Source organism: Sorex fumeus, unplaced genomic scaffold, assembly GCF_029834395.1.
Source record: "Sorex fumeus unplaced genomic scaffold, SorFum_2.1 ptg000006l, whole genome shotgun sequence".
Classification (NCBI taxonomy): Eukaryota; Metazoa; Chordata; class Mammalia; order Eulipotyphla; family Soricidae; genus Sorex; species Sorex fumeus.
In genome coordinates, this window is record NW_026606063.1 from 66,180,084 (window position 1) to 66,205,419 (window position 25,336).

The following is a 25,336-nucleotide window of genomic DNA, read 5'->3' on the forward strand; positions in this document are numbered from 1 at the left end:
TCTATTTGAAATATGAAAGAAATTTACCAACCTGAATAAATACAGTAAAATATATAACTACTAGAGTAGCAGTGACAAACATCTTCTTCCTAGGAAAAAGAGACAGAGGAAGCAAAAATGCAAGTGAAAAACTTCCAGCTCCTCGAACACCACTGTAGAAAATTATGCACTGGTCCTTGATGGAGAAGGGGAAGGTCCGAAACTGGTTACTTATGTAGAAGAGAGAAAATACACCTAGAAAAAAAGAATTGCATGTTACAGAGAGAGAGACAGAGAGAGAGAGACAGACAGACAGAGACAGACAGAGACAGAGAACTGCATGAACTGGGAATAAGTACAGATTCAGTACTAGAAAACCAAAAGGATTTCAAAACAACGTGGCTTCGCTCCATTATATACTCATGACTTTCCATCCCAAATACACTATCTTATCAAGCTTTTTAACTTTTACACATGATACTAAGAGTGATTCAAAACTGACATCTGTTTTGGTAGTTTCCTAGAGCACATGCAAATAAACGCATATAATAGTTTGCATGTGTATACTTAAAGAAATTTATCTTGGTATTTCTTAATATAAAATATCATATATAATTTCTCACTCGCATTCATAAATTTCTTTGTCAGAAACAAAATAAAGCAAGTATAATTCTATTCTCAAAGCAATTTTAAAGATGAGAGAAGTTCTCTCAGTGACATGATCTGTGTGAGGAGGACAAATCTGTGTGAGGAGGACAAAGACACTCCCTACCCATTTTCCATAATTACCACACCATATTTGATGGGGTTCAGACAGTAGATAAATAGACAACAAATCATAAGGGACTCTCTCTCTCTATATATATATATAGGGGAATATATATAATTATACATAGAGGAATATATATAATTATATATAGAGGAATAAATATATATATAATTATATATAGGGGAATATATATATATAATTACATATAGAGGAATATATATATATACATATATATATAATCTCGGAGAACCCGGCAAGCTACTGAGAGTATTCTGCCCTCAGGCAGAGCCTGGCAAGCTACCCGTGGTGTGTTTGATATGCCAAAAACAGTAACAATAACGGGTATCATCCCCCTGATCCTGAAAGAGCCTCCAAATTGGGAAAGATGAATAAGGAGAGGCTGCTGAATCTCAGGGCTGGGACAAATGGAGACGTTACTGGTGCCCACTCAAGTAAATTGATGAACAACGGGATGACAGTGATACAGTGATAGCTCATGTAGATTCCCACAGTATTAGCACTGAAAAGGGCTTAAGAAATATGTCCATATTCAGCATCTACAGTTAAAGTTTCTGAATAGTTAAATGTCTGCTCAAGATCAAATAGCTATTAGCAACAGCACCAAGATTTTATGTAGATTATAAATCCATGTTACAGTTTCTCTAATAATTTTCCTCCCTGGACACCCAGCAAGCACATATATTTAGATTTATGAATATTTTAGTATTTCTTTCCTTTTATTTTTCTTGCCTGTTATTCTAAAACACATCTTATGAAGTCATGAAATTTACATACAAGTGGTACTACATGGAAAGTATCATGTTAAGCGAAATGAGTCAGAAAGAGAGGGATAGACATAGAAAGATTGCATTCATCTGGGGAATATAAAGTAACAAAATAGGAGACTAACACCCAAGAGTGGCCAAGATTAGTACCAGGAATTTTGCTCCATGGCTTGGAGGCCAGTCACACATGCTAGGGGAAAAGGGAGATCAGATAGAGAAGGGAGCATCAAATAAAGGGTGTTGGGAGAATCCTCCCAGGATGGGAGAAGCATGGTGAAAGTAGACTATAGACCAAACATGATTGCCACTCAATGCCTCTTTTGCAAACCACAGAACCCAAAATGAGAGAGAGAACAAAAGGGAATGCCCTGCCACAGAGGCAGGGTGGGATGGGGGGGGGGGGTGAGGTGGGTAGGAGGGATACTGGGACCCATGGTGATAGAAAATGGGCACTGGTGGAGGGATGGGTACTTGATCATTGTATAACTGAAACCCAAGCACAAATATTTGTAAGTCTACAACTGTACCTCATAGTGTTTTGCTAATAAAAATTAAAAATAAATAAATAAAACACATCTTAATTGATTAAAATGAAATTAATATCCTCAAGATAGGTTTTAAACCATTTCTCCATTTCTCCTGATTTCTCCTTTAAGAATTGACATAAAGTAAGTAAAGTAAAGGCCCTCCCGTTGATCATCGATTTGCTCGAGCGGGCCCAGTAACGTCTCCATTGGAGACTTTGTTGTTACTGTGTTTGGCATATCGAATACTCTCGGTAGCTTTCCGGGCTCTCCGAGAGGGGTGGAGGAATCGAACTCGGGTCGCCATGTTGGCTGCGTGCAAGGCAAACGCCCTACATGAAAATATTTATTGGTATCATTCTATAAATGCTCCAAATATTGGTCAAAATTATTTTAAAGTACTAGTTTTAATCAAAAGGAAATTCTATATGTTGTAGTGCAATATTTACTCTTCTTTCTAGCTCCAGAAATATATATGTATGCAAGATAAATCAGCAACACTTATTTGAGGTACCTCATTTTTTAAAATAAGGCATATTTTATAAGTGAGATATAAGTTGCATTATGATGCTACCACTTAACCGTCAACTAAACAACCTGTACTATTTATGGGAATGTTTTCTAACAGTGCTTCCCTTATGTAGAATACATTTTGTGAGATCTCACTTTTCCTGTAACAGAAGTGCAAATGCCCACAGTTTGTAATTTATATCTGGTTTAAGGTGCAAGAAGGTACAAACTGTCACAAAAAAATGAAGAGCAAGAGATAAATTTACTGAGTTAAATTTAAATGTGTAGATGTGAAAATGTTTAGATGTTCTCTTTTCAGTTAAAAAAAAAAGTACTCCTTGTTCTAGCCGTGCTTCACTGCAGAATCTATCCATCACTAATTACTTAGAACTGATTGAAGGAGTAAATATAAAACATTGCTGGTCATTCCAAGGTGCCTATACTGCTCTAGCTGGTAAAACCAGTTAGCATCACTGAATTAGTTTTACTCTTTATATCTCAGGAAAGGGTAAGACAAAGACAAAAAGAAGCTGGCAGGAGATGCTGAGTGTCCTGCTGTCTCTTACTGATGGCTCTCCAGATCTGACAGAAGACCAGGGTGAAGCAGATGAAGGCCCAGTTCCACTCATGATTCTTCCCAACAGTGGATACACCCATGAAGATGAAGATCAGGGTCTCACTGACACTGCTCAGCATCTTCATGAAATACTTGATGGTTGTATAGGATGTCTGGGACACATTTTCTTCTACATACTTTTTCATGGTCACTGCACAGGCTGTGATTCTGTGAAGAGAGCAGAATCTCAGAGTGAAGTCACAAAATTTTCCCTTCATGAAAAGTCCTAGTCATTGCCAATGCTTCAGAAACACAAGTCCTGGTTGTTGTCGTTTTCAGAAAATACATCTTCTTTAGTTATAGTTTTTCAACAGACTTTCTTTTCTCCCTCTTTAAAGATCTTGTACAACTTGAGTGTGGTAGGAAAAGTAGAACTGCATGGCTTCCCACAACAAATTGGAACCCAAGTCCATGCAGAAACCTAAAGAAGAACTGGACATATATTATCCCCACCCTCACAAGAGCTTGGGCACCCCACCTCTCATACTCAGTCTCACTCTGCCTAAAATAAAAGTAAATAGTCATCTTGAAAGAGTAGTTCAGCTAAGCCCCCCAGATCTCCAGATAAACAATACCTTTCTTTCAATTCAATAATAAAATTTTTATTAAACCTGCTGCTGGTTTTAGAAAGGATAGAAGAAATTTTGCTTTGCATCAATGGTTTTCTCAGTTTTTTTTTCTTGGAAAATGATGAGTACCTAGATTATGCACACTTCTTTTAATTAAAATATACTTTCTGTAAAGTAAAGCTAAATATTTTTGTCCAAGTAGTTGAGTTTGATTATAATTTGCTAACGAAAGCCATATGTCCTGAGATAATAAGTATATCATTCCAAGACCTACATAGGGAAACAAATTCTAGAAAGGTGTTTTCATTAGGAGAAAGGAAGGCTAGGTTTCTAGACTTAACCCATACTTCTTGTTTCATTCCACACTGAAAAGTACTAAAGCTGTGGACAAAATAAAAAAAAAAACCAGGAATCCTACTCCTTCCAGCCTATACCCCTCTTCTAAAATAAATGGGCTCTTTAATAAAGGGTAACCATTGATGTGAGTTTAACCTTGCACTTCTTCCAACACTTCTCAATGTCTAATTTTCTGAGTAGTCTATTTTGACCTTGATTGATATTTTTTCCTTAAGCAAATCAAAAGAAAAGAGCATGTAAATGCAGGAGAGAACATTTGTTTGGCAGAGGACATGAATCAGATTATACAAAGGTTGAAAAATCAGAATCCTCCAACACCTTGGAAGATTCATGCCAGAAGTCAACCCTTTCCCAGATGCTGGTCTGCAAGATGTGACAGCCATTCTAGAGCTTCTGCCATGAGTTGGTCTTTGTACTCACGCCAGGATCCCGGAGAGATAGAGAGTCTCAGCTGCCAAGTAGGACAAATAGCTAAACATGAAGACGATGAGTGGTTCAATAGCAGAGATATTCTGAGTGAACCGTGTGATGAACGCAGAAATGAATCCAAAAACTATGCCAAAAAATACTCCTCCAACCCCCACAATAATGAACCGGGCACATCCAGCCAAAATGTCAACAGGTTCAATGTCTTCAAATTTATGCATCTTTGTGAAGGCAATTAGTATATTGTATAAGACCTGGATCAAAAGAGAATGAAAGAAAAAAATATATGTGACTTAAAATGTGAAGTAGGGACCAGAGAGATAGTAGAGCAGGCAAAGTGCTTGTCTTGTTTATGGCTGACCCAGACTTGATCCCCAGCATCACATATGGTCCCCTTAGCCTACCAGAAATGATCCTTGAATGCAGAGCCAAGGTAATCCCTGAGCATCAGGGTGTGGCCCAAAACCATAAAAAGAGAGATTGAGAAATAACTTAGGTATCTGTTCTTAACATTGTGTCTAGTATAGTAGTGCAGAGCAATAAATCACAAGAGAATGGAAACACCAAAGCTTAACTTTCCAAGTGAGATGAGTGTGTAAAGTCTCAAGAAATAGGTTATAATAACAGCTTCCAACTGAGTACCTACTACATACATATCTTGTTGCTAAGCTCTCTCTATTTTATCAGCTTTTTTCTTCTCTGTTTTGAATGCAACCTTTATTAAGAAGCAACCTGAAATTTCTTGAAGCATCTCTCCTTAAGATGAGCACCTTGACAATCTCTTTCAGGAGAGGGCACTAATGGGCCATTATGGGGGAAAGGGGCTTTCTTATTTCTAGTGGGTCCTAGGGAATGTCAATCATGCTGATAGTAGAGTGCTTCTGTGAGTCCTGCAGGAGCCCCAGACCATGTCTATGGACAAACTGATAACTTGTCCACAGACAGTTGCATTACTGGGAGTGAGGAGTCCCAGAAGAAACCATGAGCAAATCACTGTGCCCAGGTGTCTTCCTGGGCACCCCCTTCTTCCCCCCTTACACACACACCTTCTGTCTGTACTCACCTCTCCACCCTGTAAAACCCCCTGTCCTGATCCCACTGAATACTACCCATGGCTGCTACTGTTTATTGCTGACCTAAAAAGGGGTCTCTGCCTTGCCCAGCAATTTCCGACAGTTAGACTACCTGGACAAACCACCAAGCTTCTCTGCTATCCAGTGACTTGTCTAGATTTTTCTTACAAAATTTTAATCCTTTCCAAATGTGTCCTTCTTTAGAGATTTTCCTTCAATCCTGGGGCATCGTAGTTACCTTACATTTCTTTACTGTAGCAGCATTGTAGCACTGTCTTCCCATTGTTCACCGATTTGCTCGAGCAGGCACCAGTAATGTCTCCATTGTGAGACTTGTTGTTGCTGTTTTTGGCATATCAAATATATCACGAGGAGCTTGCAAGGCTCTGCCGTGTGGGTGGGATACTTTTGGTAGCTTGCTAGGCTCTCTGAGAGGGACGGAAGAATCGAACCCGGCTCGGCCGCATGCAAGGCAAACATCCTACCCACTGTGCTATTGCTCCAGCCCGCATTTCTTTACTAGACTTAATAATTTAATATTAAAATTTTTCCTGTTTTACCTACTGTGTGATATCTCTCCTGAAAGTCCCCACCAGGCTATATTTTCATATATATGCACTCATTAAGTTTCTCAAGCAACTCAAGATAAATATATATATATATATATATATATACACACACACACACACACACACACCAAATTTTCGTCCTATTTCTGTACTTATTTCTACATGGACATGAAGTTGCACTGATGTATATTTTATGTCAGTTGGTAAGTCAGAGCATAGAGTGAACTTTTGCAAAGTGGCAGTCAGTGAAAGAAATACACCTAATTTTCTGTGAAAAATAAAAGACCTCTAAAATGCTCTTCAGTACTGGTTTTTATATATGTTTATATCAGCAACTAAATGAAAATAAATCAGTGCAGGGAAAAAGCTAACGCTTGAGAAAACGGCACCAAAATTATATTTGTATGTTATAGCAACAGTTGACTATAGCAATAATACAGTGGATAGGGCGTTTGCCTTGAACGCTGCCAAACCGGGTTCGATTCCTCCATCTCTCTGGGAGAACTAGGCAAACTACTGAGAGTACCCCACCCTCATGGAAAAGCCTGACAAGCTTCCCATGGCATATTCGATATGCCAAAAACAGTAACAACAAGTCTCACAATGGAGACGTTACTGGTGCCCGCTCAAGCAAATCCATGAACAACAGGAGGATAGTGCTACAGTGCTATAGCAACAGTTATAACCATTACGTTCTGTATGCCTAGAAACACAAGAGAGCAGCACACTCTCTTGAATAATTGTGTCTGTCCCTGTGCATTCCCCCACTCACATTCTACTCTTCCCAGCCTGTCCTAGCCCCTCCAGATTCTCTGCATGCAGTTTTTGCTGATTGTCCAGGACTTTACCTTTACCATTAAAGGTTGTTCTTAGACACAGGTAAGTATCTGCAAATGGTTCCTAGATTGGTTCTTTGTCTGACTATAATCATAAATAGTTCATTTAAAATAAAGCCCCATTTCACCTCACTGATACTCTTTTCTAGGAAGTGGCTGACATTTATTTGGGGCCATATTCTAGTGTGACAAAAACAGAAGCAGACTGTGGAGGTGCGCATCTTTGACATAGGATGCCCTGTTTTTTACTTTGTAATGTGACTTGTACTCGAACGATAGCACAGTGGTAGGGCGTTTGCCTTGTGTGCAGCCCGGTCCCACCAACCCGGGTTCAATTCCTCCGCCCCTCTCAGAGGGCCCAGCAAGCTACAGAGAGTATCTCGCCCGCATGGCAAAGCCTGGCAAGCTACCCATGACGTATTCGATATGCCAAACACAGTAACAACAAGTCTCACAATGGAGATGTTACTAGGCCCGCTCAAGCAAATCAATGAACAACGGGAGGACAGTGACAGTGACAGTGAATGTGAGTTGGAAAAGAGGATCATCTTATTTCTCCAAGGAACTCAGTTGTCCCACAATTCTCATCTATGAAATGTAATTGCTAATGCATCTTGTAGACAGCAGAAAGGGAATATAAAGTAAAGTCACCTCCATACACAAACATTCCCAGTGAAGCTTTGTACAGTTTCCAGTAAAGATTTTTAGAAGTACTATAACTGTCATCTGTTAGGTGGCCTAATTCAAGAAAAATTTTCCTCACTCCTTTAGATCTATAAATGTGGAAAGCTGGAGTTAAGATATTGACAGAACCATGCTCCCTGGAAGATGCAAGGGTATTTCTTTGCATTCCCTTGGTCTCTGATTGTTGGCAGTTTCTTGCATATGAATGTATTCCTTGCATTTGAAATTTTCTTGCATATAAATCTACCTCTTAAGTCTGCTATACTCTGTGATCCTTCCAGTGTGCCTCTTCTGAGTCTTCACATTGTCTTATTATTAGAACACTAATCATTAGATTTAGAATACATCTTAATACACTGTGATTTAAGCAATGATACCATCAAAGAACTATTTCCAAATGAGATCACAAAACTCTGTACAGTTCTATACCAAAAGAACCAAAAGGACTTCACAAAGAAATTAATTTACAATATATATTAGTAAAATTTAGTTATATATCTCTCAGAATACTCACAATTCATTTTTATTCTTACAACGTCCTAATCTGTGATTTGTACCCTTAGATGGATCCATTATGCTTCTTTAGGGAGTCAAATCTTTTGAGTGACTAGGTTACTTTCTGCTTTCTTTTCTTTATTTCTTTGCCACACTCATCAGTGCTCAGGTCTTACTCCTTGCTCTGTGCTCATATGAATCCAAGTCTGCTTAATGTAAGACAAGAGCTTTACCTACTGTACTATCTCTCCCAACTCCATTCCCTGCTTTTGAAGACAAGTAGGTTCAGCAAGTATCCAGTAAACTACGTTCAGGGAAAATAGAATATGGATAGATGGCTATAAACAGCTTTGCTTTTTCCTCCACAGAAATGTTTCTGGTATATTCTCTAGGAGAAGGAGAAAAAAATTACAAAAGGCAAACAAGAAGAATCAGAGAGCATAGTACAAACTGCCCCAAGAAAGAACTAGACCTACATGTTCACAAACAAAAGGCATCTAAGCACCCAGATTTTGCAGATAAATTCTCACAGATAAATCATATCGGTTACAGATACAATGATCCCAGAATAAAGCCTGTATTTCCCTTTGTACAAAGACACTAGTGCCTGCAGTATCCTATCAGGAATCAAGGCATAAGCAACATTGAATAAAGGAAAACTTAAAAAACTTCTGTACAGTGAAATGAAAGCAAAAAGGCATCCTGCTGTGTCTGGGAGATAGAAAAGGGTTGAGGGCTCATAGCTTGCATGAATTCAACCCAGGATTGATCCCTGGCACCACATGGCACCTGAGCATCACTGGTGATAGGCCTGCAGACTACTGAGCACTAAACGGATGGCATGTGTGACCCCCAGCATTGGTATGGGTTCTAGCATCAAAGAGCCAAATTGATTTAGAATCTCTTGGGATAGATCCTAGACCTGCTGAGAATTGCATAGGATCCTCCTTTGCCTTCCCTTCAAAAAGCTTCCTACTGAGTGGGAGAAAATATTTAAATAACACCTGGCAACTTGCTAGTATGCAAGATACAAAACTGTCACTGTCACTGTCACTGTCCTCCCGTTGTTCATCGATTTGTTCGAGCGGGCCCAGTGACATCTCCATTGGAGACTTTGTTGTTACTGTGTTTGGCATATCAAATACATCACGGGTAGCTTGCCAGGCTCTGCCGTGCGGGCGAGATACTCTCGGTAGCTTGCCGGGCTCTCTGAGAGGGGCGGAGGAATCGAACTCGGGTCGCCATGTTGGCTGCTTGCAAGGCAAACACCCTACTGCTGTGCTATCGCTCTAGCCCAATGTACAAAATACAATAGTGAACAAGTAGTTCAATTAATAAAACTAGAAGAAGCACAGAACAGACTCACTTAGGTAAACATATAGATGATGAACAATCACATGAAAATATGCTCAAATTACTCATTATCCCGCCCACACAGCAGAGCCTGGCAAGCTCCCTGTGACATATTCAATATGCCAAAAATAGTAACAACAAGTCTCACAATGGAGATGTTATTGGTGCCCACTCGAGCAAATCAATGAACAATGGGAGGACATTGATGGTGACAGTGACCTTTGAGAATGACCTACATCTAAAAGCCTAGAAAAAACAATTGTTAGTGAGGCTGTGGAGTAAAAGAAACCCTTGTTCACTATTGATAGAAAGCAGTGCAGATATTTTTTCAAAGGAATTAAATACAGATATTCCATATGATCCAGCAATTTCATATCCATCTATCTTTCTGAAAACGCCAAAAAGTACTAATTTAAAAAGATACCCACACACCTATGTTCACTATAGTTCTACTTACAATAATAATGATATTAACATAATCCAAATGTCCAATGAAAGATGAGTTGGTATAGAATTAGTTATTATAAATGATGAAATATCGCCTTCTGTGATGTCATGGATAGAATTAGAGGGAGTCTTGATAAACTAAATATGTTAAAAGGAGAAAGATAAATGCAGGATGTTATTGATTATATGTGGTATACGAGAAAACAAAGCAAAAGAATAGACAATGTCCAACAAAAACAAATCTTAGCATTTGATCATAAAGACTCACGTTACCAAAGGCATAAACATAGGAGTGTACTTAAGAAGTGGAGACGGTCCAGATGGTCTAATGAATTGCAGTAGAGGGATATAAAACATAAACATTTATATCTTGCAAACCAATGTGACCTTAAGAAAGCTAAAAAGAAAAAACAAACAGGGACAAGGGTAGAGCAAGTGGTGGAACACAAGCCTTGCATATGTTAAGGCTTGATCCCTGACTCCACCTGGTCACCTGACCACTGCCAGGTGTGGCTCTGCTGATTCTTGAGCACTGAGCCGCATTGGACTCAATATTGAACATTGGATAACATTGGATTGTCATTGCTCTTCCCACAGGGAGCTTAGGTTTATTGAGTTACTCCCAGAATGGTGTTCCTTAGGCACACCCAATTCCATCAAGCACTAATAATCCTGCGTTGCTCTTCTCTTTCCTTTATGTCATTTGTATGGTTTAGTAATGTCCTTTTTGTATAGACACAGGAAGATAGTCGATGCTTTGTAACATGAGAGTTAATTGACTCCAAATAATATTTACTCCTGGGCTTCCATCATATTTACTTGACTTAAACCTTAGTTGCCTTTACTTCCTAACATCCCCAAAAGGAGGGTCCTGACGAAGGGACTGGATAGATCCAGGGCAAGCTGTAAACTACCCGGCATCAAAAGAGTACAAGCTAAGCGCCATAAGTATAATAAGTATAATAAGTTAAGAGCACGGTCATGGAACAAATTCTGTCATGACCCAAAAAGAACTAACTGAATAAGGACCTGCTGGGGTTAGGAAAGAATAACCTGGCCTGAGGACTGTGGTCTGAAATATATCGCGATACGTCCTCAGGAAGAGCCAACCTTTAAGATCTATACTGTATAACTTACTGTGTTCATACAAAATGACTAGAAATACTATAAGAAGTAAATTTACTATGATTGTTTAAATAGATTACTAGCTGAGGAAAGGAAAAAGCAATGCATCCTAGATGGAATCCTGTCCTTGAATGGATCTTCTAGCAATCTAGAGTGCTGAACCCTGAGATGAGATTTTGTTCTTGAGTTAATCTACTGGAACTGCCCCTGAAGGAGTGGCTTTAGATCTGTTTGCAGTTATAGCAATGTTCAACCCCACCTTGTGTACCGCCACCCTTCACAATTTCTATGTAACTATGTTGTAGGGGGAGTATGATGAATATAGGGACTAGAAGGACAAGGAAGATGAAGACTAGAATGACTGGGATGAGGATGATGGAACTATGATGACTGGGACTATGACCAAAACTATGATTATGATTGTGCTGTAAGGGAGAGATTGGACTATGTTTGAGAAAGAGAGAAAAAAACTGACTACTGAACAGCTTGGGTCCCAGTTCCCCTGTTTCACCATTTCCCCAGTCCTTCATCCATCCATCGCTGTGGGCGGCTAGGAGAATCAAACGCTCAAGTCCTGTGTGTCATGCTCTTTCTTTGGAAACTCACACTGAATTATCAGGCCATAAAGGCTAGTAGCAAGTATAGCTGAGGTGCCCATTGACCACCTTAGCCCTAATATCGCAGAACAAAAAACAAGCACTTTATTATATTAATGAGACTCTTTTTTCTCCCATTAAAATCAGCCTATCTCTCTGAATGGCAGACATTTCTGGAATGGGAAATTAATGAGCTCAGACTCTCTCTGTGCTAATCTGCTTTCTTTCTTCCAACCCTCATCTTTGATTCTAAACATAAACCTTAGTTTCTCCTTACAGCTGAGGCTACATATATTTCAAGTTGACAGTGGTGTTCAGAGTCACAGAAGAGTACAGGAAAATGATCTTGACTAAAAGATACTGGAACGGTACAGAGAAAATCCTAAAGAAATACAACCTTAAATTTTAAATAAGAAATTTATTTATGAATCCAGCTTATTTTCATTTTGTATAAAGGGATGCTGGCACATTAGGATCTATTGTAGAACTGTTGATTGACAACCACTTGCTCTAATTCAAAAGAAAATTACCTCGAAAAATCAGTGATAACCTAGTAGGCACTGCATAATGATAAAAAGCAGAAGAGAAATTTTGACCCTGCTTCTTAAAGAAGGAAAATAAAGATATAAAACTAGGATAGGAGATTCAACCTGAAACTGACCAGCTTCTTGGGACATATACCTATCAGAACATGTACTGCTTAAATCTCAAAGAATGACACTCATGAAGATAATCAACACATACACCAGAAAAGTTAATTAAAATGAGGGAAGAGTCTGAGAGATAGTACATTGGGTAGGGCTCTTGTCTTGCTTGCGGCCTACCCAAGTTAAATACCCCGCATTGCATATGATCCCCTGAGACTCACCAGGAGAAATCAACACTCAGATATCACCCAACTCCTTACTCAAAATAAATAAAAGTAAAAGAAATTAAGAGTAAAAAGGATAAGAATGTGAGTGACTGAATTTTGTTGATTGAGGGCACTGAAAAGTCATAGTTTTAAGGAATGCCTTTTCACTGTAAAAATGGTTGAAAATTGTAGCACTTGAATAATAGTTGGGGAAGGATTATTCTTTTTAGAGCTATAATCATTACCTTCTTGTCAAAAGTTTTCAATTATGCATCCTCTATTCCTTTTTCTGTCCCTAGCCTCTAAACTCTTGTATCTAAAATGATTGGAAAAATTATTTCAAAGATTGCTAGAAATTTTAGAACCGGAAGTTCAAAAGAAATCTACGAGATCCTTCAGCAGCTCTTTCTCTCATAGGATGAGTCCAAGGAGTTGCTGCTGCCTCGCACCCCTGAGTATGGAATCTTTCAACACCAAATGGAGCAAATGGCCCAGGACTAACTTTTATTATTTGATAATAGTATCACTACATGATGGAATTGTAAAGACTGTTTAACCCCAATTAAAAAAACAAAGCCCAAAGAAACAAATTCAAAATTGGGCAAAATATCAATTATCTAAAGGAAATATGTAAATGACTAATAAGCGCACAAAAGGATGTTTGCCACATTAACTATTGTATCGCTTGTCATCCCATTGCTCATCGATTTACTCGAGCGGGAGCCAGCAATGTCTCCATTTGTCCCTGTCGCGTGCTCGTGTAGCCCAATGGCATCTGCTCACTCCAGGAACACGAAGAGCACCAAATTTTTTGTTCAGGGTCTTGACAAAGAAATCTGACCATCTCGCAGGTGGGTGTCCAGGTGTTCTTTTGATGTCCCGTGGGATCCAGTTGTTCTAGTCAAGCAGTCATCTCCAAATTGCATTACAAGTCTGGCCCATCTGATTTTCGACACGTTGGCAAACAAGGCAGTATCCCTGATCCTCGATCATCAATGGAGGTCGTAACTCCAAATTCCTTCTCTCACTTGAGTGAAGTGTGATACTCCAAGCATAGCTCTTTCTATTCCTCTTTGGGTGACCCAAATAGCGTTCTCATCCTGCTTTCATAGGGCCCAGGTCTCTGAGGCGTATGTTAGTGCAGTAAGAATGGTGGGGTTGAAAAGATGTGCCCGGAGATGAAAATTAACTATTAGGAGATGAAAATCAAAACCACCATGGTGATGTATTTCGTGTCTACTGAAATGACCTCTATAACATCACACCAATATTTTGGTCATTAGTGCTAGAGAAGGCCCTCCCGTTGATCGTCGATTTGCTCGAGCGGGCCCAGTAACGTCTCCATTGGAGACTTTGTTGTTACTGTGTCTGGCATATCGAATACTCTCGGTAGCTTGCCGGGCTCTCCGAGAGGGGCGGAGGAATCGAACTCGGGTCGGCCATGTTGGCCGCTTGTAAGGCGAACACCCTACCGCTGGGCCTTATTTTATTATTAGTGCTAGAGAAAACAAAAATCCTGACTCCCACTCTCATTTGTAGATTAAGTTCAATCCTGGTTGAGTAGTCCAGAGTTCCCCTGAATCAGAATCATTTGTTTATTCATTTTTTTAAAAATTGCCAAATGACTTCTTTAGTCAAAAACAACTCTTTCTTCTACGCCAGAGTGATATTCTTTTAAAAAGGAGATGGCTGTGCTGGTCTCTAATCTACTGATCTTAACTGATGTTTGCTTTGATAGTTAAAAATTTTGAGCTTACTCAAAAGGTTGGAGAACCTTTGGTAGTCTCTATTTTATTTTTGTTTCAATAAATGTGTTTCATGCAAGTTGAATTGTCCAATATGTGCCCTCTGTCTGGCTTAGCAAAATGATTTCAAAGCCCATCCGTTATATAGTAAGATCAAAATTTTGCTCATTTTTAGTACTTGAATAACATTTGATTGTACAGAAATACACCATTGTTTATTCATTCTTCTGATCATGGACAGCTTGGCTGTTTCCATCTCTTGGTTGTTACAAATTCTGCAATGAATATGATTATACTGATATCTATTTGAGTCTCTGCTTCCAATTCTTTTGTATACAAACCTAGGAGTAGAATTGCTGGGTCATATCAAATTTTAAGTTTAACTGTTTGAGAAACCACTATCTTTTAGATCAGGTGCAGATTCCACTTTTCCACTTTCTCCATATTCCTACCAATACTTATTTTCTGGACCTAGGTGGAAGGGAGTTAAAGACAGATTACCAGAACCTGACTCAGAATCTATTACTTCATCATCGACCTGGATCAAATGTCACAGAGTCATCCTGCAAGACAGGTTCTGCTGGATCTCTTCCTTATACAGAATTTCTGAGGAAGGTTTCTGGAAACTAGTCATCAACCAGAACATCCCCAACAGTCGGTTCACCCAAATTTCACATGATACTGGGCATAATTTTGTTTCACACTGAGGGCCAACACACACACAAACCCCTGAGAACCTGTGAACATGTGTGGTAGCGTGGAAAATTACCTATAAAACACTGAACCCAGAAACTCACGATGCTGTGCTTAGAGTTCTTAGTTTTGTTCCCCAGTCGGGGATTTCTATTAATATGCTGTGTGTACTGGAAGAACTGTACGAAAATATAGAATAAGCAAGTTCCTGATTGCAGGTTTAGTAAGAATTAGTTAAAAGTGAAAGTAATCAAATCAACTGTTTATAACCGGGGCTCCTCAAAATCAAGGACACTGTTTGGTCGTCTCTCACTCTGTGGCCTAAAGCTCTTCGAAAAACCTTCCCACACACTCTCACACTCACTCTGATAGTTTTCTAAAGGATTAAATAATATTTTCAGGCTTCTTGTCAATTTTCACAACTGTTCATCCACTTTCAACCAGAAGAAATGGGCTGTGCGAATCCTTATAAATCAAATTTGAGAAATTTCAAAGAAATAATAGCTAAAGTGTTCCTTTCTTTCCCTGCATTGCATCAGTCTGCCTCTGAATAAATATCAGCTGTCTATTGGCTGAAACAGAGCATCTGATTAATTGGTATTTATCCAGTTCTAGAAGTGAGGGGACAACTCAGTGGAGAGAGATCTGTAGAGTTGTCACCAGGAATCCACAAATCATGGGTCACTTTTTCGATGACTCAGACTTTCTGTGGAAAGAGCATGCTTGGGATCACTGGCCTCGAAAGACTCTTTTCCTCAATGAAAGGGTGTGTTCAAGCCCTTAGCTGAAAATAAAACTGGATACATAAAATGCCAATTGCTTCCAAACTGCATTCTAAATCTGGCCTGGAGCCTCTCTGGTTTCATGTAGAGACAGAGAAGTTCCCCAGCACACACTTAATACTCACTGTGTTGTGAGTGACCACACAGTGACCTGAGGTTGACATGTGAACAATCCCCTTGGAGCCAGCACAGCAGCAGCTTTGCCCAGTGGAGGTCATGGCAGTGTTCTCAACAGATGCTCTGGTCACCCAAAAATTATACTTTTATTTTGAAATTGTTGTTTTAAAAAAATTTCCAAGTGGAAGCAATTAAACTTTGGAACGTCAAACAAATGCTGCTAGCAAAGAAAGCTCAACCAGAAACCAAGCTGCAATTGGCTCTAGATCTAAAACTCTAGATAAAATTCAGGGGGGAGTCATATACTCAAGTTCAGAGGAAGCACCATCTAAAAGAAAGAAAGAAAGAAAGAAAGAAAGAGAAAGAAAGAAAGAAAGAAAGAAAGAAAGAAAGAAAGAAAGAAAGAAAGAAAGAAAGGGAGAGAGAGCGGGAGGGAGGGAGGAAAGGAGGGAAGGAGGGAGGGAGAAAGAAAGGAAGGAGGGAGGGAGGGAGGGAGGGAGGGAGGGAGGGAGGGAGGGAGGGAGGGAGGAAAGAAAGAAACAAAGAAACAAAGAATAAAGAAAAAAGAAAGAAAAATCAGCAGAATAAAATGTTTTTGTTGGCAATTAATAAAGACTAGTATCAAGAATTTTTGTTAATTATATCATAAAGATATTGATGAATAGATAATGTGTTCTAAGAAAATTAAAGCAGTGGGATTAAGAAGATTGATTTGAGACATTTCTAATAATTTCTGTAGGAAAGGCTGAATAAACCTCAGAATGGGCTGCCATCAGATAACTTTGTTATTTTCTCATGTCATCTCATGTTAGCTTTTGCAGTAAGGGGATTATATAAGTAGTAACCCCACAGCTTCATGAGCTAATTGAAGTGAATTAAAAGAGAAATACAGTAATTCCTGGGAGATGGACTGTGAAATCAACCCTTAATGTCCTAGAGACACTGCCTCAGGCAATAGAGTAAGTTCACAGTCAAGGACATTTAGTCCACCTATCAACACTAGAGGAAAGAATGAGTAGGATAACATTGGTTTATCGTTCCTCCCTGGCCGCAGGGAGCTTGGGTTTATTGAGTTACACCATTCACAATTCTCCTGAGACACTCCCATTTCTCTGTTTATTGGAATATAGCTATAAACATTTTAGGCTTAACATTGGTATGTTAAGGGCTACGGCAGCCGGAGACCTCCAGGACCAGCCACCACCATGCTGAGACCGCTCTCCGCACACCTGAAGGTACTGGCAGAGGGACAAAGCCACGCGGGTTCCGGGGCCGAGACCTCCAAGCCTACTCGAATTGGAGTCGAGCATCTTCCACCCAGATCCTCCAAATTCCAGTAGGCGGGGGTCACACCCACCACCTGGCCCCCTGGCGCCGTGTAATCCCATCAGCGGCCAAGACTCAGAGACTATAAAATCCAGATCCCGGACGAGAGCAGTGCAGTCTCTGCCCCCGCGCCTCGGTGTTCCTTCCCGGAGACCCTTGGAGGGGAGCGGGTTGAGCTTTCCTCCCCGCCCCGGCCAGGGCTACGGCAGCCGGAGACCTCCAGGACCAGCCACCACCATGCTGAGACCGCTCTCCGCACACCTGAAGGTACTGGCAGAGGGACAAAGCCACGCGGGTTCCGGGGCCGAGACCTCCAAGCCTACTCGAATTGGAGTCGAGCATCTTCCACCCAGATCCTCCAAATTCCAGTAGGCGGGGGTCACACCCACCACCTGGCCCCCTGGCGCCGTGTAATCCCATCAGCGGCCAAGACTCAGAGACTATAAAATCCAGATCCCGGATCCGCGGGGCCGCATTCATGGCCGCGCGACATCTTATCAAAACTTTTTTTTTATGACATCTTATTATCTCATTCCTACTTTGGACAAACTTGCAGGCTGTCGAATGTAGCCTGCCCACAGGGCAGAGTCTGGCAAACTCCCCGTGGCCTACCAAATATGCCAAATACCAGTAACAATGATGGGTCTCATTTTCCTAAAGAGCCCTCAATATAATCTTAGGGCTAGGATGAAAGAGACGTTACTGGGGCCTGCTCGAGGCAATCGACGATTAACAGGATGATGAAATGAAATGAAAAAAAAAAAACATTGGTATGTCCTTTCTCCCTTGCCACAGGGAGCTTAGGTTTATTGGGTTACACCCATCACAGTACTCCTGAGGCACTTCTATTCCTCTGTGTTAATCTGTAACCTCTTCTCTGTGCTCTGCTTCCCCAACTGGTCAATCACCTCTGTCCCCTAATCAAGCTCTGTTAACTTGTAAGGTCAGATCCTTCTAGGACACTTAAACTTACAAATACTTACTTGTGTTCTTTAGTGATATATTGCTTTTCTCTTATCCATATTTCCTTTGCATAGTTACTTTAGAGCAATGTCCTTTTTGTATAAACACAAGAAGACAGTTATTGCCATGTTTTTGTTACTTGGGAGTTAGTTGTCTCTGAATAATATTCACTCTGGGGCATCTGTTTTCTCAACTTAAGCCTCAGTTGCCTTTAGTTCCTAACACCCCAAAAGCAGAGTCCCAAGAAGAGAATGGATGGACTCAGGGCATGCTGTGAGCTGCCCTGGCATCAAAATGGGCCAGGCCAGCTGCCATAATACTTAACTATAAGTTAAGAGCATGGTCATGGAAAAATTCTGTCACAATTCAAAGAGTAACAACTGGACCCTGCTAAGACCCTGCTAGGGTTAGGAAAGACTAATCTGGCCTAAGCACTTAGTCTGAGAACTATAGCGAGATGTCCCAAGAAGAGCCATCCTATAAGCTTAATGTATCTTTTACTGTGTCCATACAAAATGATTAATATTATTAAGGAGTAGAATTAACACGAATGTTTAAATGGTTGTTGGACTAAGGAAAGAACAAACATACCTTAGATAGTATTTTGCCCTTAGGTGGGTCATCTTGCTGAATGAGAATTAGTCTCAAAAGAAGCTTCCCCTGAAGGAAGGACTTTACATCTGATGATTATATGATCACACCTATGTGTAATTGCTACCCAAACCCCTCATGATTTGGGATATAATTAAGGCTGTAAGAGTGAGCATGGAGAGAGTCATGGAGAATTTGGGGTGGTTGGGGGGAAGGGAGAATCCAGGAGAATCAGGGAGAGGAGAATGGAGGAGAATAGGAGGAGAATCAAGACGAGATGGGAATAAACTGCAACTGACCACAAACCAGCCTGGCCCTCCATCATCCGCTCATTGCCATCAGCCATCCCAGGTAGGAGAAGCAGCCCAAGATCACCAAATGCAAGTGGCAAGAGAGCACTGCAGTTTCGTATTCATTTTTTTGAATACAGAAGAAAGTACTTGAAGAAAGAGAGGGGAAGATGGAGATCCCAAAGATGACTCCAGCTCAGTCTGAAGAGAAGTGTACAGTCAATTCTGATTCAAGACACATTGTCACATTAGGTCAATAATATCATCTTCTTCCAACCTTAAGATAACCACTCAATAGTTGACAAACATCAGCACTCACCCATGGAGTTTATTAAAAGTACAGATACCCAGAATGCAGTCCAATAATGTCTAGGAAAGTATGCCTGTGGTTAAGTTTAGACATTTGAAAAGTCACCATGTCCTTGAGGGATTTTTAAGCACAGGCATGAAGTTCACTCTGAGAAATGAAGCATCAGAATCTGACCATAGTCTGTTGTCCAGACTCCCTGGCTTTGTTATAATCAAAATGTTTTTTCGTGATGTTCTCGCAGAAAGAAATAATGTGCAGGACTAGAAATCTAGTAGCTTTCTCAACAATGAGAGATTATCTTTGAAAGCTTTAGGAATCTACCCAGGAGAGCATAATTCCTTTTCCAGTGCCCTTTCCTCTATAATGTCCATTTTTGTATAAAATCATCACTAAAAAAAGTTACACCAATGAATCCAACTCATCCATAAATGGTGGAAATGGAGAAAAATTATGTTTGCAGTTACTTTACTTAGGAGGATCTTCAGAAGCAAGACATCAAACCCCAAATCAATAAAAGAGCACTTTAGTAGGTATGACTTCACAAAAATGTAAAACTTTTAGAGGATAAAAAAAATACCATAATGTAGAAAAACATTCATTAGTATAAAGAAAAATATGGTATGTAATATTCAAAAGCTTGAAATTGAGATAATTTATGAATTCTTGGGCTGGAGCGATAGCACAGCAGGTAGGGCATTTGCCTTGCACGTGGCTGATCCGGCCGACCTCGGTTCGATTCCTCAGTCACTCTCAGAGAGCCCGGCAAGCTACCGAGAGTATCTCGCCCACACAGCAAAGCCTGGCAAGCTACTCATGACGTATTCAATATGCCAAACACAGTAATAACAAGTCTCACAATGGAGACACTGGGCCCGCTCGAGCAAATCAATGAATAAGTGGAGGACAGTGTTACAGTGCTACATTTTTAAAAAGCGGGTATAAAATGGATAAGATTCAATATTTGCATACAGTAACTGGCACATGCTTATAATTGTTTATTTATTTTTTTATTGAATTAAAATTTAACTGGGACACCTGTATTTTTAAGTCTCAAAAAGCTAAAAAATTTAAAAAGTTCATTATGAAAAAAATAATCCACAATCTTTGAAAGATGTTTTATAATATCATGTCACTGTCACTGTCACTGTCCTCCCGTTGTTCATAATTTGCTCGAGTGGGCCCATTAACATCTCCATTGTGACACTTGTTACAGTTTTTGGCATCTCAAATACGTCACGGGTAGCTTGCCAGGTTTTGCCGTGCGGGTGAGAAACTCTTGGCAGCTTGCCGGGCTCTCTAAGAGGGGTGGAGGAATCGAACTTGCGTAGGCCTGGCCAGCTGCGTGCAAGGCAAATACCCTACCCACTGTGCTATCGCTCCAGCCCAATAACATAATGCCAATTAATAAAAATACCAGAAGTTCATTTTTCTTACTAGACTGGAAATCATTATAGAAAAAAATGTCCTCTTTAATAATAATGCAAGGAAAAATAAATGCAATACAGTGTCTATAGAGAGCCCATGAGATGATGGTGAAGAGAAGTTGACAATCTTATGAGTGTGGTGTCAGAGCATTGGCTGTATGGAATTCTATCATTAACGGTATTTTAAATCATAATGCCTTAATAAAAAGCAGAGAAAATAAAGAACTTAATCTCATCAACACTTTCTGGAAGAGATTGCAACTGTTGTACTAAGACTGAAATTAAGACCCAATATTATATGCTACCCTGATACTCAGTGAAACTGTGAAGGTCTTAATGGCTTAAGGGCAAGTTCTCTTCCCCAATCTGACCTTACAAATGAGACTTCCTAGAGAAACAGTTGTCTTAACAGGGAGATGAGGTTCAACTTCTGCTTATTCTTAAGAGTATGTTTTGTCACCGGGTTGTCCAAGGACTTATTCAAATTATATCACCAATTATATCACCCGAGGGGAAAAAGATAATATACCATCTTTTACCTTCTGTGAAGGGAACAGAAAGTAAAAGATGGGATATTACCTTTGGGGGCTGGACCAATAGCACAGCAGGTAAGGCATTTGCCTTGCACATGGCTGACTCTGGTTCGATTCCTCCGCCCCTCTCGGAGAGCCCGGCAAGCTACCGAGAGTATCCCACCTGCACAGCAGAGCCTGGCAAGCTACCTATTCAATATGCTAAACACAGTGACAACAAGTCTCACAATTTGTTGTGAGACGTTACTGGTGCCCACTCGAGCAAATCATTGAACAGTGGGAGGACAGTGCTACAGTGCTACAGTGCTTACTTTCTGTGAAGTCTACCTCCCACAACTCCTTCTTGCTCACTGTTGACCCTAAGTACTGCCTAACTGTGCCTCTGATGGTGATGAAGACCATTCTCTCCCTTGGGCTGTGAATATGTGAGTAATAAATTCTTGATCTCATCTTTCTCCAGTCAGGTGGTGCTATGTAACTTGGGAGGAAAGTATTTCCTCCAAAATTTACTAACCACCAACTGTTTAAATGAGTAATAAATGCTGTCATTGTCACTGTCCTCCCGTTGTTCATTGATTTGCTTGAGTGGGCACCAGTAACATTGTGAGACTTGTTATTACTATGTTTGGCATATTGAATATGTCACGGGGAGCTTGCCAGGCTTTGCCATATGGGAGGGATACTCTCAGTAGCTAGCCGGGCTCTCCAAGAGGGGCGGATGAATTGAAGGCGGAGGAATTGAACTCGGGATGGCCGGGTAGGCCGTGTGCAAGGCAAACGTCCTACCCGCTGTGTTATCGCTCCAGCCTCTGTACTATTGCTCCAGCCCAAATAATAAATGCTATCTATGAAATACTTTACAATAATTGGAATGATACATAAAGAACTACAATTGTTATAGTGAAGTAATGTATACATATAAAACAATCCCACCTGATGAATGTAAGACTCTGTATACCTGCACCCATGAGATCTGGCATCTTTCCCTATGCCATCTTTCATTTAACTCTATCATCTTATGTCATTATTTATTGCTTTTCAGGCCACAGCTTACTGTGCTTAGGGCTTCCTGGCTCTATGCTTAAGGATCATTCCTCATGAGCTCAGTGCCAGGGATCAAATCTGGATCAGCTCATGCAAGGCAAGTGCTTTCCCCTCTATACTCTTAGGCTGTTGCATGTCACTAAGAAAGAAAGAAAAATCTTCTGAAAGGAATGAGGTCTAATAGCCTGATGAATGAGAAAAAATAAAGACAAGATACTGCTTTTTCCTTCTGAAAATACAGAAGGAACTTTAGTAATAGTTTCTCTTTGCTAAGTGAAAAACTGAAATTAACCCAAGAATTCTTTATTCACTCCCCTTTATCGTTAAAGCTCAGTAGCTGGTGACCAACGAGCAGAGCTCCTAACAATAACATGTATCCTGTCCAATCCAAGGGAAGGTGGCAGAGTGGGAGCTTACTGCACCCTCCAAAGACTATCTCTGCCCTACTGTTGTCTAGCCCTGCTTAGAAAGTGACCCTGAACACAGACGCCTGTCCCCAGGCCCAGCCTCTCTCCCGGGGACAGTGGCACTGGCATCTCACCACACTGATGCCATCATTGAGCAGGGCCTCCCCGAAGATCATCATGTAGAGCGGTTCATTAACCCGGGCCTCCTCGAACACCGCCAGCACAGCCACGGGGTCCACAGCAGAGATCAGGCTGCCAAAGAGCAGATTGTGAAGCAGACTGACGTCGCTGAGGCCAAAGACCTTAATCTGACAAATGAGGTAGAGCGAGAGGCCAATTCCAAAGGCATTGATCAGGGCCCCCAGGCCTGCCCACCACAGGATGGAGCCAATGTTCTCGAAGAATGGTCTTGTGGGCATGAAATAACCACCCTCCAGGACAATGGGTGGAAGGAGATACAGGAAGTAGATGCTTGAATCCATGACGGGAGGTGATTTGTGGTCAGTGCCAAAGATGATGGCACCCACCAGGACCCCAACGGTGATGAGGAGGCAGCTTTCTGGCATGAGGCCCGGTAGTCTGTGGTAGATATGAAAGCCTGAGAAGAACAGAAAGAATTAAAGTTAACTGCAGACAGATAAAGCAGCACTGGTCAGCATCTCACCAGGAGCAAGATGACTGGCATTCTGACCCTTGGGAACCTCACTATGATAGGAACTGGAAGTGTTGAGGGGATTTTACGTATGGATATTTTAAGTATAGGGATTTTAACTGTTGAAGGGATTTAAATGTTTAACCCAGAAACCCAGGTTATAGAGCCCTGTCCAGGCAAGCTTTCTCTTCTTTGCTTCTTCTCACTGTTTTACAGGGATCTGAGCACAGACATGCAGGAAGAGGAGAGAGGCTAGAGTTCTGTGCTCATGTAAAACTACCTTTAACACTCATGGTGTCTCACATGTCACCAAACCTCAGCTTATTCTAAACTTGCCTCACTTCCCTCTTTGAGACAAAAATTAAGAGCATTTCTTTTAGTTTTCTGTAGATAACCAACAAAATTGCTTTCGGCTAAACCCTCAGGAAGAAAATCAAGTCATATTTTTCTGTTATCCATATATATATACATATATATATCCCTTACTATATCCCCTCCTGACCCCCGTACACAAGCAGTTTATTTCATCTACTAGTGTCCCTGAAGTTCATTTTCTTATCTCCATATCTGTGGCCACTGTTTTTATTCAGGGCCTTCTATTTCTCAGTCTTTTTTTTTTCTAAATTTTCTTTCTTTCTTTTATTTCATTTGTTTTTTGGGTCACACCCAGCAATTCACAGGGGTTACTCCTGGCTCTGCACTCAAGAATAACTCCTGGCAGTGCTCGGGGTACCATATGGGATGCTGGGAATCGAACCCGGGTATGCTGTGTGCAAGGCAAATGCCCTACCCACTGTGTTATCACTCCAGCCCCTGCATTTTCTTTCTTATTTCCAATATGATGCAATCCTTGATAACAGATCCCGATGCCAGATGATTTTTGTAGATCATTTGCATCTAATTGTCTCATTTTCCACTAAGAACAGAAGTTACAAAAATAATGTCCAGGATTTCCAACAGAAAATCTGTTAAGCATTCTTTTTTTTTTAATTTCATTGAATCACCATGAGATAGTTGCAAGCTTTCATGTTTGGGTTACAATCACACAATGATCAAACACCCATCCCTCCACCATTGTGCCAGTGACAACCCACTGAAAAATACTGTAAAGTGAAGGACCAAGCATGCTTTCAAAAATTCCAGCATAATCCACTTTTAAATATAAAACATTAACAAATAATTGTGTAATAAGTTTAACAGGTTGTTAAGCCATGCCTAAGACATATGGTTGAAAAACAAAATAGAAACTTTATGTGTGGCGATATTTTACATTTCATTATTTTTTATTTAGTTTTTATTAAATAACCATTATTTATAAAGTTATTCATATGACTTTTAGACATACAGTGGTGTTCCAGCACCAATCTCACCACCAGTGTCAACTTCCCAGCACCAGTGTTCCTAAGTTGCATCCTATCCTATCCCTACCCAGTTAGTCTGCTCTCTTGACAGACAATTTTTATTTATTTATTTATATTTTTTAATAAATCACTATGATGTAAGTTACAGACTTACAAACTTTCGTGCTTACTTTTCAGTCATACAATGATCAAGTTCCCATCCCTCCACCAGTGCCCATTCTCTACCACCAATGTTCCCAGTATCCCTCCTATCACCACCTCATCCCCTTAGCCCCCATCCCCCCACCTCTACCACCAATGTTCCCAGTATCTCTCCCATCACCACCCCATCCCCTTCACCCCCCCCCATTCCCCCACCTCTGTGGCAGGCGCATTCCCTTTTACATCCCCTCTCTCCTTTAGTGTGTTGTGGTTTGCAATGCAGGTATTAAGTGGGACAGGCAAATTTTGAAGTTTGGTTTTTAAAGTTTGGATCTCATGTTTTCAGTGTTGGTGACTCTGTGGTTTGGTTATTTAGTTATGCCACTCCTTT

At 40.5% G+C, this 25,336-nt stretch overlaps 1 protein-coding gene across 1 annotated transcript in view; it reads right to left on the reverse strand.

Annotated features, from left to right (window-relative positions):
• SLC9A4 (solute carrier family 9 member A4) overlaps window positions 1-25,336 on the reverse strand; it is a 61,479-nt gene that overhangs the window by 25,436 nt on the left and 10,707 nt on the right. Inside the window, exons 2-5 of the mRNA XM_056127690.1 lie at window positions 22,926-23,389; window positions 4,530-4,789; window positions 3,134-3,351; window positions 32-234 (exon numbers count right to left, since the gene is read on the reverse strand). Of these exons, the coding sequence (XP_055983665.1) occupies window positions 32-234; window positions 3,134-3,351; window positions 4,530-4,789; window positions 22,926-23,389 (1,145 nt within the window). The remainder of the gene's footprint in view (window positions 1-31; window positions 235-3,133; window positions 3,352-4,529; window positions 4,790-22,925; window positions 23,390-25,336) is intronic.